At 38.9% G+C, this 15991-nt stretch overlaps 2 protein-coding genes across 4 annotated transcripts in view; both read left to right on the top strand.

Moving 5' to 3' along the window:
- The window catches only part of LOC135705742 (uncharacterized), a 210526-nt gene that overhangs the window by 173370 nt on the left and 21165 nt on the right, over nucleotides 1-15991 (top strand). The gene's annotated exons all lie outside the window — the stretch shown is intronic.
- The window catches only part of LOC135705688 (P protein-like), a 95630-nt gene that overhangs the window by 78559 nt on the left and 1080 nt on the right, over nucleotides 1-15991 (top strand). For all 3 annotated transcript variants that reach the window (XM_065227474.1, XM_065227473.1, XM_065227475.1), the window contains 5 exons: nucleotides 1857-2025; nucleotides 14145-15039; nucleotides 15100-15215; nucleotides 15273-15411; nucleotides 15475-15962. In XM_065227474.1, coding sequence (XP_065083546.1) covers nucleotides 1857-2025; nucleotides 14145-15039; nucleotides 15100-15215; nucleotides 15273-15411; nucleotides 15475-15962 — 1807 coding nt within the window. The remainder of the gene's footprint in view (nucleotides 1-1856; nucleotides 2026-14144; nucleotides 15040-15099; nucleotides 15216-15272; nucleotides 15412-15474; nucleotides 15963-15991) is intronic.

Here is a 15991-nt window from a genome sequence, read left to right as displayed (position 1 = left end):
TTTTCTCTGAGGGTGGATATATGCAATTTAGTAAATCGATTTTTTTTTATGCCGTATGACTTAAACTGGCTGTAATCGCAAGTCAGTCCCATCTGCATTTAAATCAATTTTGAGATAGCATCATTATTCAGTTTATCTTTCTATGTTTTTGAGATGCGCTATTGAAAAAAGGTGGTTTGTTCAAGAAAAATGAAAAACAATACCAAGTCAAATTGTCTCACACCGAAAAGTAACCGCAAGTCAGTCCCATTAGAAAAAAATATGTTAGAAATGTTAAACAACACATCGCATCATGAGATTTGTCTCAAGACAGATTTTGTCCACTTCTTCTAGGGTATCTAGAACATGTCCTGATGTGGCCAATATAGTTCTTACGATACTCAGTTTGACCGCCAATGGATGGCTTTGAATTCTCATGTGATTTGATGTATCGCTTGATGGATTTTGATTTAAAAAGGATTTACCACTTCCCAGGGGATACCCGGAACATGTCCGGGTTTGGCCAACATGGTGCTGGTCACTGATCATGACTCTTATCGATCTTATTTTTGAATGCTTATGTGAATTATGTGAATACTCAATTGATTTATCGCATGGTGGGTTTGGCACGTTTATGAAAAGCTCTGGTCTGGTCTGGATCGTTACTCACCGGAATACGTTCTGGCCATTGCTCTGAAACCAGCAAAACAAATCCAGAAACATTAAATAACGTTCTATGGGACCATGGTATCTTTCTACTGTTCAATACTGTGCTAAACTAATGCAGCATCGTCATGGAATTGTAACTGACTTACGGTTATTTTTCTCATTGACGTTAAATGTAATCGCAAGTTAGTCCCATTCAGATTTTGGCCATAAAATAAAAATTTCACGATATTTTTTTCAATATTTTATGGTAAACATAGATGCATTCTATCACATTGTACGTTTATTTTTAAATTTATCCCTCCAAAATAAGTGTCAAATCAGAAAACCTGTAAAATCTTTGAACGCCGTTTCTCATTTCCAAATTTTTACAGATTGGACTGACTTGCGATTATGGGCAGTAAAGGTTCTTGAAACGTCGAGATCTATGTTAACTCGAAAACAATGTTTTGTCGAAAATCGAGTTTCAGGGGTGAATTTTCGGAAATCAATTTTTGTTATGCTAAATGACTTAAAAATGCTTGAAACGTCGAGATCTAGTCGTTATCTGTAAAAAACACTTTTTGTCAAAAATTGACTTTCCCTGAATGTTGATTCATGGCAAAACAAAATCGAGTTAACACTAGATCTCGACGTTTCATGCGTTTTTAAGTCATTTGGCTTCACAAACAATAAATCGATTTCTCATCATGTAATAAAAGTTTAATCTATGACGATTTTGCGACACCCCAAATCATGTACACATAAGCCCAAACTTTGCATAAGGTATTTTTTTTGTCGATGCAATGAACATTTTTTTATATGGTCGGATTGAAAAATTCCATGGTCACTTTTTTCCCACACATTTCATTGGCACCCTAACATGCGTGTCTCTATGTGTGTTCTACTTGAGTGTTGATGGAGGATCGGTCAGATGAGAAAGGCAAACAAAAGCTTCGTTAACGCATGCCATGTCGTCTACTATTGGAGGACCGTACAGATTCATTTGAGTTGGATTAAGTTGCCCGTTTATCTTGTTATACATTGATGATAGGTGTCGAATTCTATGTGTGTCAGTTAAGGTTAGGAATCGATTATTGGAAATCGATCGATGTAATGGATGTGGTTTTTCAAATCTAGCTTCGTATTTCTTTGTTCACTATTGTTGACCTTCCAAAGGATTGGTATCACGTGATAACATGCTTCTCTCGGTTTCTTTCAATCGACCACAGGTGACGATCATGAAGATTCGTTTCCGGAAATTCAACCGATGGATGATGAGGAGGACGACGAAGAGGAAGAGGAGGAAGATGATGAAGACAATGGAAACGAGTTCATCACCATTAACGTCACCAACGAACAGGGCGTGAACAAGGAGCTCGAACATATCAAGGAGAAGAAGTAAGTTGTCGAAACAAATATGGTAAATTAATAATATGATGACTGAATTTAACATATGATAAAAAAAATGCAATTTTGTAGCTTATTTGGAAGATACCTTGAGTTAGTAGTAAGTTTTCTGGCAAATGTTGGGGGTTCGTGAGCATTCCTGACATTGCTGAAAATTATTATTGCGGGGTTGTTAGTGTAATAGGATGCTTTGTTGATTGTTCATTAACTCTTGATTGCTTGTAATACTTATGAATATTTTAGGTGGACAAAAAGGCGATCTAAGAAGTGGATGCCTAAGCTTTTTCACATTTATATCGCTGTGAAGCAACTGTAAGCTCTAGATGGAATTTATATCTGTAACTGTAACCAGTTCGATTTTGTTTGCAAACCTGGTTAAATTGTCACATTTAATTATCTTAAAGATAAATCGTCCAGCTCAAACCTTTGGGGTAAGAGGTAGGACCATCATCATCATCATATGGTCCACTACTAGAATTCCCAAAATTTCTGAAAAGACGCAACAGTAATACCAACCGGTGGAAACTAACGATTTTAAATTGGCTCACTACTTGACTAGTCTATTGGTCCCTCCCAAGCAAATCGATTAACGATGGGATACGTCTAGTCGAAATTCTAGTACTAAACTATGTTTGTTTTGATTGGCTATGAAAGTTTGACAGATAAAATGAGGGGCTCGTGGATTTTCCTATGTTTCGAGGGGTGCATCGATTAGCTTGGGACCGAAGAGAGTACCAGGGATGAGCCAAAAAGATGAGTACGTTTCTTTGGGACCTTCTTGTCTTAGAGTTACCTCAATGGTTGTACCGTCTTCTCCCGTCAATTTTTTTTTCAACTTCTCCCGGAATATTGTACTTACTTTGTCTAGAAGATTCTACCGATTTTCTTCGGAATTTTCTCTCGATATCCCCCAGAAAGCTCTTTCTCGACTGTCCCGAAAACCTTCTGACTTTCGCCGGAATAATCTACCAACTTTCTTTAGAAACAGGAAGTTTCTTTACCTTTACTTCTACCGAACGTATCTACACGGAGAAACAATACTACCCAAAATTTGAGTTCTTTTTACTTAACATTGAGTTCAGCCTCTCACTTGCACTCGTTATTGTTGTCAAAAAAGGAACGAGAGATTCGACCTAACGATATAGTTCAGCCCAATAAGTTACTTTTGAGTAAATTGCATATTGTCAAATTTACGTGAATTAAACTTAATGTTGGGTAGAATATACTTAAGAGTAGGTATTTTTTTCTTGCTGGTTTTGGGGGAGGTAGCTCATCGATTCTTCCGGTTCACCTCCTAGCATCGTGCTATAAGGTACCAGGCGATAACCAGGGTAGTTGATCGATAGCTCGATGACGTCATTTCGTTGGCGTCTGCAATGGGAAATTCTCATAGCAGGCGTTGACGATGGGACGTTGTCGAGTTGTTGAATAGCAACTATCGTGGAAAATCACCGATTACCTGTCGATCTGCCAAATTTGGAAAGACGTCTGCATTGAATTGTCTCACATAATAATATTCCGCCCACTATATCACAAGAAATTGCGAGTAGCTGAGTGGAATGGAGATAAGTTAAGCATTGGGTACAGGACCAAGTCTCCCCTAGGTGGTGCCAGAAGATGAGCGCAATAGAATCATCAAGTTGCCATAAGGCACGGAATGAGACTATTGCATGGCTGGGTAGTCAAAGTCTTCCATTCGTTAGTCATTTCAGGTGGATTAGAACAGGTTTAGGTTTAGGGTGGGCGTTGGCCAGATTTGGTTTCCTAAATAGGACCTAGATTATTTAATACACTAGTAACCTCAACTTCTGTCACAATGTTTCATTGTGACTAATCAACACTCAATGGGTAAAATATCAAATTTGCGGTAAATTTGAAAAAAAGGGTACTTGGAGTGTAGAGCGCACTGTCCACTGGACGATTCTGAAGCCTGACCAAGTGAGTGGGTTACGGGTTTATTTGATTGTACGTCATTTCCAAGTTATATATAGGTACATTCATACCATTGGCATTTTGTATTTGAGATAAGACAGAGACAAGATGCGGAGGGCCCGCTTAGGGGGAGCGTAACCCATGTTATGGCTTCAATTTATTAAATAGTTCAGATAGGCTGGAAATGATAGGTTCATGGTGAGAAAATGTACCATATGGTGCCCGTTCACTGATCAAAATTAGATTCAAATCGTCAGGCCCTGCCCTGGAATAATGGGATTGACGATGATTTGTCAAGTTTCATTTTGCAATTGCATATAATTGTAAGTTTAGGTTTGCTTTTGTAATTGTAAGATACATAGTTTGCCTCAATTGAAACATTGAGTTGTATAAACTTGACGAGTCATACCTCTAAAATAGTACTAGTTACAGTGCCGCATTATCTAACAACCACTGCCTACAACTAATGTTGGAGGGGTCGGCAGGGCTGATCAAAACTAACATAACTCTAACACTGAAATGATCCCGAAACTAACGCTCATTCATTGCACTTTGAGTCATAAAGTAGTTTTATTTATTTTCCTACTAATCTATCTACACACTTAGTTTTTTCTACCGAGTTCGGCTGTGCGGGTCTCGGCGGGGAGGGTTTCGCTGAGATCTCGGCGGGAGTGACATTTGATTGAGGTCTCGGATAATGCCTTTTCTAATAATCTGCCTACGTTTCTTTTCTTTGTTATCTACTTTATCCCCTTTTTTTATTTTTCTGCTCTTCTTTCCTCTTCTCTTCTTTTGTTTTGTTTGTTTACATATAACTAATACTAATACCTCCTTGTTTTCTCTCTTGTTTTCTCTCTTGTTTTCTCTCTAATTTGTCTACTATGTTCCACCATCACGATGAGAGATGAGCTACCGTACATGGTACACGCTCATATACACTCCCAAAATAGTATGCCGCAAGTAAGTATATCACAGAGGCAACTAAAGATCCAGAAACAAAAACCGATAACGCTTAAGATAATGAGCTGTGGTGATTTATATGACTAGGCGAGGTAGGCGACGATTGTGCGTATTTCTCGCGTAACTTTTGAAAAGGGCCCATTTATAGCCTGAATAATACGTAAAGAGCATTAAAGGTCGCGTGAAAAAGGAACTTAATGAAGGCCTAAGTACTTTTTCGTAGTTTTCAGTTTTCGGACTTGAGATATCGTCGGTAACAGTGGCCTGCTTACTGAGCAGAAAAACGCGGTCCCAGGTCCTTACATATCAAAGAGATTTATGGTAAAATCGCTTGTGTATCGTGTATTTTGCGAAACTCGTTTTTGTCGTTGGTTCCGGGTTTGAATGGATACACAAATTTGAGCAACGGTATTATGTGATATGAGGGGCTCGTTTTTGCTTACTGAGCAGAACATCATGAGTCTAATCTCAGGCCCATCCACATTCAAGATTCGTCAATCCTTTTATTTGTTAATATGACTACATGGTAATAACAGCAACTCGGTGATTAAAAAGGTGCTCGTCTGCCTAGTGGCAAACGTTTTTGCTTACTGAGCAGAAGACCGTGGGTTTAGTCCCTAGCTCCTTTGCGTTATATGATCGTTAGGACATCAATTCAGTTTATCGTTTACCAAAACGAACCCTGCTGCAAACCCAACCCTCTTATCCAACATCCCAGTGATTCCTCGTGGAAGTGCAGAGGTGTTCTCGGCTTCCATCAAAGCGAGTGTCATGTCAACACAATCCTTTCCATTCCTTTCTTGACCTGTGTTCGGGCGCGGCCGGCGCTGGTATTGCCTAATTTAAGATCACCAGTTTTTACACATTGAGGATGATTGCTAGTCCCAAGCATCGTCTATTGGTTCTCTGTGTAATTACAGCTGATCTGGCAGTAACAGAGTAGCAACCGTGGGCGGTCAATCAAGCTCAAGCTCAAGCTCAAGGTATTTTTTTCTTGCTGGTTTTAAATGGAAACAACTATATGCGATTTACTCAAATTTGGGTTATTAGGCTGAACCCCGGAATTGAGGGAGAAGTACTTAATTTTGGGTAGTTTTTCATCTCCGTGTACCAAATTTTCCCAAAAGTTTCTTTCGTCTTGCTCTGGAAGTTTCTACATGAGCTTCTTGCGGAGGTTTTTTTCCGACTTCTTTTGGAAGGTTTTTCCGAGCCTCTTATAGCTTCTCTTGGAAATGGCTACTCCTTGAATTTTCTTCCAATTTCCTAACCATTCTGGCTTACTCTGGATGTATCATCCAATTTTATCCGAAATTTTTTATAAATTTTCTCCAGAAGTTTCTCAATAATTTTCTTGGAAGATTCTTGAATGTTTTTCCGACTTTTCTTAGAACTATCTTCAAACGTGCTCCAAAATGACCTATTTCTTCTTTTACTGCAAGTTTTTTTTTCGGTTTGCTTCAGTTTTATTTATTCATAAATCATGTAAAGAGCAGAAACTGGGCAAAATTGGGTTGTTTAGGGGTATTGAGGTAAATACATATTCGTTTTTTACATTAAAAATGGAACCGAAATCCAAAATTTCATCAATTTTGGTACACTTGAACTATCTTAAATAAGTACGATTACATTAGCAAAAATCACAATCTTAGCGCCCCTTGGTGGGACTTTGTATGGGAGCGAGTTGTCAACGAATAGATTAAGTATCAACGATCAAAAATTTAAATCTTGATTTTAAAATCGAGATGAATGTCTATGGGATCCATAAAAATATCGTTGTGCTCAGAAACGAAGCTCCATCAGATGATGTATAAAAATTTGTATATCTTTCGAAATTAAACAACCCAATTGCCTCATGTTTTTCCAGGTTTGTCCAGGATAAAAATCCCGAATATGAGAAAAGTAAAGATTGGATCCACTCAGTTTATTGGTACTACCATAGAGGTAACTCTAAGACTAGAAGGTTCCGAAATAACGTGTTCAACTTTTTGGCTCAGCTCTCGTACTCTCTTCAGTCCCAAGCTAATCGATTCACCACTCGAAACATAGGAAAATTCACTAATCCTTCATTTTATCTGTCAAACTTTCATAGCAAATCAAAACAAACATTGTGTAATAGTAGATTTTCGACTGGAATGGGGTACGTTAATCGTTTGCTTAGGACCAATAGGCTAGTGAGCCAATTTAAAATCGTTAGTTTCGTATTGATTGTTGGTACTACTGCTAGACTGAGTAAAATTTTCCTAATTTTCCGGCAGATTTTTGAGGTTTTCCACAGAAAATCATGCGGCAAATTTACTCATCGCTGAGTTCCTACGCTTTAGGCGATTATGAGTGAACTAAACTCAAATTTGGGTCGTTCTCATTGGCCGTGTAGACTCTAAACATCAATTCAAGACCAACAATTGAAATGGCCTTAACTCCGTTTTGTAAACAAACCTTGTAAGGCCATTTTCTCGCGAACCGAAGTCCGCAAAGGCAAACCAACATAATGAACAAGTAGGGGAAATTCTCCTCTACCCGATTGTGGTTTAGGTTTGCGAATGAAGGTTTCGGTTCGCGAGAAAATAGCCTTACAAGGTTTGTTTACAAAATGGAGTTAAGGCCATTTCAATTGTTGGTCTTGAATTGTTCACGAATTACAGCACACGCCCACACAAACTTACTATAACATCCCATAGGGCAAAGTTTCTTTCAGATGCTGGTGTCGGTTTGCCTTCATTAGTCTTTATTCACGAGAAATCGACGTTTAAAATCATTGTTTACAACATAAGCACAAAACCACATACAAACAGACGTAACACTTCATTGTGTATCTTTGTTCACGCATTTATGGGTTGATTTGAATATTATCAGTTTCGCGAACTACTCGCCGCAGCGCTAGCTTCGGATCACCTTGACGTGTCTATTCATTCTATAGAACTTTTATGCAATATTGTTTGCAAGTTAGCGAGCAAGCTTGTTTTCCGTGAGAAACCCGAGAGATGTCGTTACTGAGGTCCTATGTTTTGAGATACTATGTTTTCAAGAAATACTTTTTTAAAGAGTTACAAATGTTTGTCTGTGACAAGACTGAATACTTGTTTGTAGCATGGAAGAAATAAATACTAGATGGGCCTTTTTTGAGTTAGATCACGAAGGAACTGCGCAAAACGTTCGACCCATTACGTTTTTGCAAACAATTTAATCAGAGTTGGTTGGAAATGCTATCTAACATGAAGCTTTAGTGTGATACATTATTAACTAGAGAATGATCTTTAGAAGAGATAGTAGATAGTTCCGTTATAGTACGGCAGTATGAAAATTGTACATACTTCAAATCTCCGCGTACATCGTTAGCCGTTAGAGTTAGGCAAAAGGTGTGCGTTTGACTTTGTACTGTCGCATTAATAGCCCTTCGCTCATTTTAAACTTCTATTCAATTTTCATACTGCCGTACTCTAACGGAACTATCGACCTACCCTCTTCTACATAAAGACCATTCTCTAGCTAATAAATTATCACACTAAAGCTTCATGTTAGATAGCATTTCCAACCAACTCTGAAAATCGCAAACTTCGCGTATGAAGTAACATAAAACACTTTGAATTTAATCAGTAAATAAAATGATCCAGATAGTTTATTAAATTTGGTTTTTAAAAAACCTTTTTCTAGCTGCATTTCGTTTAATGCTCATTCATTCTGGGCTAAAGTTCATAATCATGAATAAAATTGGATTAGAATTATTCATTGCTGAAATCCAGATACCTCGTCCAGCCCGCTGGGGCAGCGCTGGTTTAGATGATTAGATAACAGTATTGACACGGTCCAGGAAAACAACTCTAAATTGAGTAGAATTTAACTTTTTCTAGGCTTTTAACGCTACTATAGTGAAAATTGCTGGCTTTCAATTTAAAACAAACATCTTAGATCGAATATTACAGTACTTGTTCGCTAACCGGGCGATCTGGTATAACTGGTCTGCTTTTTAACTGGGCGTTCGTTAACTGGGCTGTAGCCCAGTTAAAAAGCAGTGTTTGTGCAATACGTCGTATATATGCACACCTACCCTACCGGCGATACACATATTCACATCAACAAGCAGATACAAATGATACCAATGATAACAATAAATATGCATATCAATACCCAAGTAACAAATTTGGGTTTTTGAGGGTTCTGTAGACTTGTAGAATGCTATAAAAACGCGATAAAACCTACAATGTTACTTGGGTAGTTTCACCATAGAGGTAACTCTAAGACCACTGGGTCCCGAAGAAAATCATTATTATTTTTGGCTCACTCAGTACCAGAACAACGGTCCCAAGCAGTCCCAAGCTATTTCACTCACCCCTGCATGTTCTGCATGAATCCACACACCCCTGATGTTATCTGTCAAACTTTCATAGCGAATCAAAACAAACATAGTGTAGTAATAGAATTTCAACTAGAATAGGGTACGTTAATCGTTTGCTTGGGACCAATAGGCTACTAAAGTGGTGAGCCAATTTAAAATCGTTAGTTTCGTATTGATTGTTGGTTTCACTGCCTCTGCCATGACAGGACGGCAAAGCAATCGGTGTTGTTTTATTTTATATCCGTAACACAATGTAGGGATCCCGCCAGTGCGCGATCAAGCAGTTATGTGTCAAATAGACGTCACATTTAGTTTGACATTTAGTTGTCATAATTGGTGAGGGGCATTCGAATGGAATATTAAGTGTTAATGTAAATAAATTTGAAATTATTTTCATTCCACACTGAAATCAAGACTTAAAAGCGTTATGAGCAAAAGCATTAAACCTTTCTTAACTAGTGAGATTGAATGCTGTGAAAATAACAATAACAAACATTACACTGTATAAATTCAATGCACATGATTGATTTTAACGTTGATCAAAGAATCCATTGAAGCTCCCCTCAGTGTTTTTTGACGTTGGACAAGCCAGCCCAGTTAGCGAGTGGAATTTGCTAACTGAGCTACGTATTTAGCCCAGTAAGCGAACAAGTACTGTATTCGTTTTAGACTGATGTTGTTTTTTTTTCTTCTATTATATCAGGCGTAACATTTGATAACGGCACAAAAGCTTTTGTAAATAAACTTTTTAAAGCCCTTTACACGCGAATCGAAGAACGCTCACGCAAACCAACAACATGATCGGATAGGGGCAACTCTCACCTTTCCGAAAGTGGTATTGGTTTGCGTGGGCGTACTTTGGTTCGCGTGTTAAGGGCCTTAGAAAGTTTGTTTACAGAAGCTTTTGTGCCGTTATATTCTGTTTTGCCAAAACCATCCCGATTGAATGAAAGTGTAATATAATTTTAAACAGATAATTTTTCTCAAAATTGAGTAAAAGTTTACTCTGCTGTGAATTGTTTTCGATAGCCTTGTTGATATTGAGCAGTCAACTGCTAAGCGCTCAATTTACAGTGTACTAGTCACCTTTCATGTCACTAGTTGCGCAAGTGTCGGGCAAAATCGTGTCTAGAGGATAATAGAAGAGTGGATCATATTATTAATTTATAATACACTGGAACCTCCATTTACGAACCAAAACGGGGGTTCGTAAATCGAATTAGTGCATAAAAAAAACTCGTTATTTGGGATTTACTTCGTAAAAAGAAAACTCGTTATTTGGGATTTACTTCGTAAAAAGAGGTTTTTGAAAATATTGTCAAATACCCCACAATATGGGTATTTTTGGAATCGGAGTGACGTGTAGGGACCGGAAATCGATGTCTGACGCCATTTTAAAATCCAAGATGGCGGCTTCCAGTTACAGGAAAACATGGAAATTCTGTCAAATACCCCACAATATGGGTATTTTTGGAATCGGAGTGACATGTAGGGACCGGAAATCGATGTCTGACGCCATTTTAAAATCCAAGATGGCGGCTTCCGGTTACAGGAAAACATGGAAATTCTGTCAAATACCCCACAATATGGGTATTTTCGGAATCGGAGTGACGTGTAGGGACCGGAAATCGATGTCTGACGCCATTTTGAAATCCAAAATGGCGGCTTCCGGTTACAGGAAAACATGGAAATTCTGTCAAATACCCCACAATATGAGTATTTTTGGAACCGGAGTGACGTGGAAGGACCGGAAATCGATGTGTGGCACCATTTTTATATCCAAGATGGTGGCTTCCGGTGACAGAAAAACTTCAAAATTCTGTCAAATACCCCACAATATGGGTATTTTTTGGAAATGGAGTGACGTGTAGGGACCATAAATCGATGTCTGACGCCTTTTTGAAACCCAACATGGTGGCTTCCGGTTACAGGAAAACAGAAAAATACCGTAAAATACACAACAATATGGATATATTTGGAATCGAAGTGACCTGTGAGAACCGAGAATCCATGTCTGACGCCATTTTGAAATCCAAGATGGTGACATCCGGTTACAGAAACACTGGGAAAACTGTCAAATACTCAACAATATAGGTTGTTTGGAATCGGGGTGACCTATTAGGACTGAAAACTTATGTCTGACGCCATTTTGAAATTCAATGTCGCAACTTCCGGTTACATAAAAACATAAAAGTAATATTACATAACCTACAATATGGGTATCTTAAGTATCGGGGTAACGTGGTGGTATTCGCCAATTTTTCTGTTTCCGGAAGCCGCCATCTTCGATTTCGAAATGACTTCAGATATCGATTTCCGGTTCTTAGACGTCACTACATTTCCAAAAAATACCCATATTGTGGAGTGTATGACAGAATTCCCAAGCTTTTCTGTTACCGGAAGCCGCCATATTGGATTTCAAAATGGCACCAGACATCGATTTCCGGTCCCTACACATCACTCCGATTCCAAAAATACCCATATTGTGGGGTTATTTGGCAGAATTTCCAAGTTTTTCTGTAACCGGAAGTCGCCATTTTGGATTTCAAAATGGTGTCAGACATTGATTTCCGGTCCCTACACGTCACTCCGATTCCAAAAATACCCATATTGTGGGGTATTTGGCAGAATGTCCAAGTTTTTCTGTAACCGGAAGTCGCCATCTTGGATTTCAAAATGGCGTCAGACATTGATTTTTGGTCCCTACACGTCACTCCGATTCCAAAAATACCCATATTGTGGGGTATTTGGCAGAATGTCCAAGTTTTCCTGTAACCGGAAGCCGCCATCTTGGATTTTAAAATGGCGTCAGACATCGATTTCCGGTCCCTACACGTCACTCCGATTCCAACAATACCCATATTGTGAGGTATTTCACTGGTTAAACTCTATGGAACCATTTTTTGATAGATCTCAATATCACTTTAAATTTACGAGAGAGCAGTTCCACGCCAATTGACAAATTGAAAAAAACTCGAATTTCTCCGATTTGCATGAAACTTTGCATAATTGTTTGTTATGGGCAATGATTCACATTTCATCTAAAATTCAGCCATTTCGGATCTTGGAAAATTTGTACAATGGCGTCTTTGAAATTGTTCAAAAAGTTGTTGCACGAAAAAGGCTGGCCGGCGCCGGTGGTGTAGTGGTAAGCGTGACTGCTTTCTAACACCCCAATGGGTCTGGGTTCAATCCCAGTCGAGGTCGGTGGGATTTTTCTGAGGCATAAAAATCTCTGGTCACGTCTTCCTTCGGAAGGGAAGTAAAGCCGTTGGTCCCGGCCCATGTGTGTTGTGAATGGGTGCGATATCCTACGCAGGTGTGGAAGCTGCCTTCCTTGCACATTCGATTGTTGTCAATGGATGGCAATCGATGTCCGTCGGTGATTGGCACTAGATTGCGGAACAGAGACCGACGTTAAATAAAGGAAAGGAAAGAAAAAGGCTCTTCTGATCGAAATGACGTGTGAGACAAAGTTGTAGAGACAAATAATATTTTTTTTCTGGGGAAAATACACACAAAAATGCTTTTAGTGATTTAAAGCAAAAAACAAACAAAAACTAAATATCTTAAAATGTACATGTCCGAATTAAAATTTTTGAAGCTCATGAAAAACGCAAATTTTACCACAAAAATCATTTTTATAGTCAATCATTTACATTTTTTGCTAAAATTCGGCCATTTTAAATTTCATTATTTTTTTTTTATAATTTAAATTAGCTTAATTAAAAATTAAAAATAAATTAGGAAAATTATTTATTTTCAAGAAAAATATACAGGGTTAATAATTTTGCGGAATTTTAGTTGAAATCAATAAAAAAAAAGTGTTTTATATTCAAATACCAAAAAATGACCCTCTTCAATATTTTTTAAATATAGGTTTTTCATTTGACAAATGATAAATTCTACCAATTATAAATAATTCCAAAATGAACACTTAAAAATCTTAAAAGTCCTTGGACAAATTTCTTCAAAATGGTTTTGTGTGCTAAATTTAGCTTTAAGTTAATTAATTTGTAACATAAGTTGTTGTTTAAGGATTTTTGTTTATAGTTATCTGTCCAATATCACATTTTCACAGAAAGTAGCATTTTTTTAATAAAAATGTATTATATTCCTTAAAAGCAGGGTTGCTTCCACTCACTTGCTATAAAAATTTGTTTTTCTGAATTATGAAATTATTAGATGATGTAACAATTTGTTGTACTTGTAGTAACAAAAAGAGGGTGTAAAAGTATGTGTATGACTCATAAAACCTGTCAATTTCGCTTGCAGAGCGTCACAATCAGCGATCGTATGATTCGTGAGCGTTCACTCAGAGTGAGCGCTCACGAATCGTAAAATCGCTGATTGCGACTTAACGACCACTTCTTGTAGCTTACAAGCTCTAATTATAATTATAACATCTAATGATTTCTTAATTCTGAAAAACAATTTTTTATAGCAAGTGAGTGGAAGTAACCCTGCTTAAAAGTAATATTTGTTCCCACAACTTAGTCTTAGACATTTCGTGATGTTTTTGAATCCGTCATTTTGAAGTTTTTTTTTTTTGCGAGATTCAAAATAGCCGAATTTTAGCAAAAATGTGAATAATTGACCATAACTACCAATTATGCAAAGTTTCATGTAACTTGGATAGGGTTGCATCAGATTGATTCGTCATTTGGCGTGGAACTGCTGAATATCAGCTCAATATCAAAATATGCAATGACGGAAGTTCCACGCAGAGATGGCAACGAAACATTAAAAAAAATGTCGCTATTGATCTTTGAACATCCACTAGAGCATCCACTCCGAAGACAGCCTTAACCTTGGCAATTATTACTCCATAGAACTAACTATAAAAAAAAAAACAGATTAACATGAAACTTCCTCCACCAACCAGGGAAATCCCCAAGCCGCACGTACACCACCTGGCCGGTCACTACATCGGCAATATCACTCCCCCGAAGCACGAGGACATCGACACCGGTCAGAACCACCTGGATGAGGACCACCCCTTCCGCAAGTACTCCAAGATAATTTGCCTGTTCATCACGTGGATGGTGATCATTGCTTTCCTGGTGGTGAAGGACGAGAAGATTGTCAACACCAAACACCTGTCGATTCCGGTCGGCAAAACCAAGGCCTACATCCTGCCCGAACTGCCACTCAGCTCCCGGGTGAAGTTTTCCTTCGAGGGAACATTCCTTGGAGAACAGTATACCAATATTACGGAAAACTATGTGACCATTTATCTGCAATCGCTTACGTCGACGTTGGAGAGGAATCAAAGTGAATTTATGGATTCCGATTCGGTGCACAATATTAGTGATCCGTGGCATGTGCCGATCGTACATCCTTATTTGTTTGATAGTGCGGCGATCATCAAGAAACAGCATAGCTTCGACATTAGCGATAACAATTTCGAACGGATCCACTCGCAGAGTAGTGCCGTTCGGATGATGGTCAAAAGTAACATCAAGGCCAGCATTCCGATAGCCGTGACGTATGATCAATCGCCGGTCAATCGGGACATCGGAGTGATCTACGCAGCGTTTGTGTTGATCTTCCTGTATGCGTTGATCATCTGGGAAGTGGTTCATCGAACTTTTGCGGCGGTGATGGCGTCGACGTTGGCCATCTCGATCCTGGCGGCACTGGACGATCGGCCCACGATGGAGGACATCGTGGGGTGGATCGATGTGGAAACGATCCTGTTGCTGTTTTCGATGATGATCCTGGTAGCAATCTTGGCGGAGACAGGCATCTTTGACTTTTTGGCTGTTTATATCTATAAGGTTTGATCACTAGACACAATTAGTTTATTTTTTGATAACTTTTAAAATGTGCAATTGCAGATCACTAATGGTAAAATTTGGAACCTCATTCACTGTTTATGCATATGTACTACTCTGATCTCTTCTTTCCTGGACAACGTTACTACGGTGCTGTTGATGGCTCCAATAACTATAAGGTGCGTCCGGAATCCTTGGTGTTCCTAGTGGTGCTAACATTTCCTATTTAATTTAAGATTATGTGAGGTGATGGATATGAACCCAGTACCGGTTTTGATGGCCATCACCGTGCACGCCAACATCGGTGGAACGATGACCCCGGTCGGTGATCCGCCCAACATCATCATCACGTCGAATCAGTACATTTTGAAACACGTAAGTTCTCTTGCCACCATTTTTCGTGAAACGTTCCTTATCAAGCTTGTCGATCTTTTGCAGGGTGTTACATTTTTAACCTTCACTGCTCACATGATGGTCGGTGTGATCATCGTCGTAATAGCAACGAACATCCATCTTCGGCTGAAGTACAGGAACATAAACAACTTGCGGATGCACGAACCGAAGGAGTTGAAGGAACTTCGACGAAACATCAAGGTTTGGGAACGGGCCGCCGGGAAAATTCCACCGTACTCCAAGGATGCCAATATAGTGAGGGAAACGCTGACGAAGAAGGTTCGAATGTTACGGCACGAGCTCAAGAAAAAAATGACCAAGGGATGCGTTCCGGAGGAAATCTACCGATCCACGCTGGAGGAACTCCAGAAGGAGCATCCGATCAAGAACAAGGGTCTGCTGATCAAATCCGGCGTGGCGTGTGCTTTCATCATTTCGTTGTTCTTCCTGGAATCGATCCCGGAGCTGAGACGAATGTCATCGGGTTGGGCAGCCCTACTCGGCGTGATGTTGCTGCTGATAATCTCCGATAAGTAAGTTATCTAATCGAATTTTTCTTGGA

This window comes from Ochlerotatus camptorhynchus, unplaced genomic scaffold (assembly GCF_037179485.1).
Source record: "Ochlerotatus camptorhynchus isolate MF236.1 unplaced genomic scaffold, CSIRO-AGI_Acam_v1.1 ptg000274l, whole genome shotgun sequence".
Lineage (NCBI taxonomy): Eukaryota > Metazoa > Arthropoda > Insecta > Diptera > Culicidae > Ochlerotatus > Ochlerotatus camptorhynchus.
The sequence above is the reverse complement of the archived record's forward strand: the minus strand, read 5'-3'. Positions and strand labels throughout refer to the sequence as shown.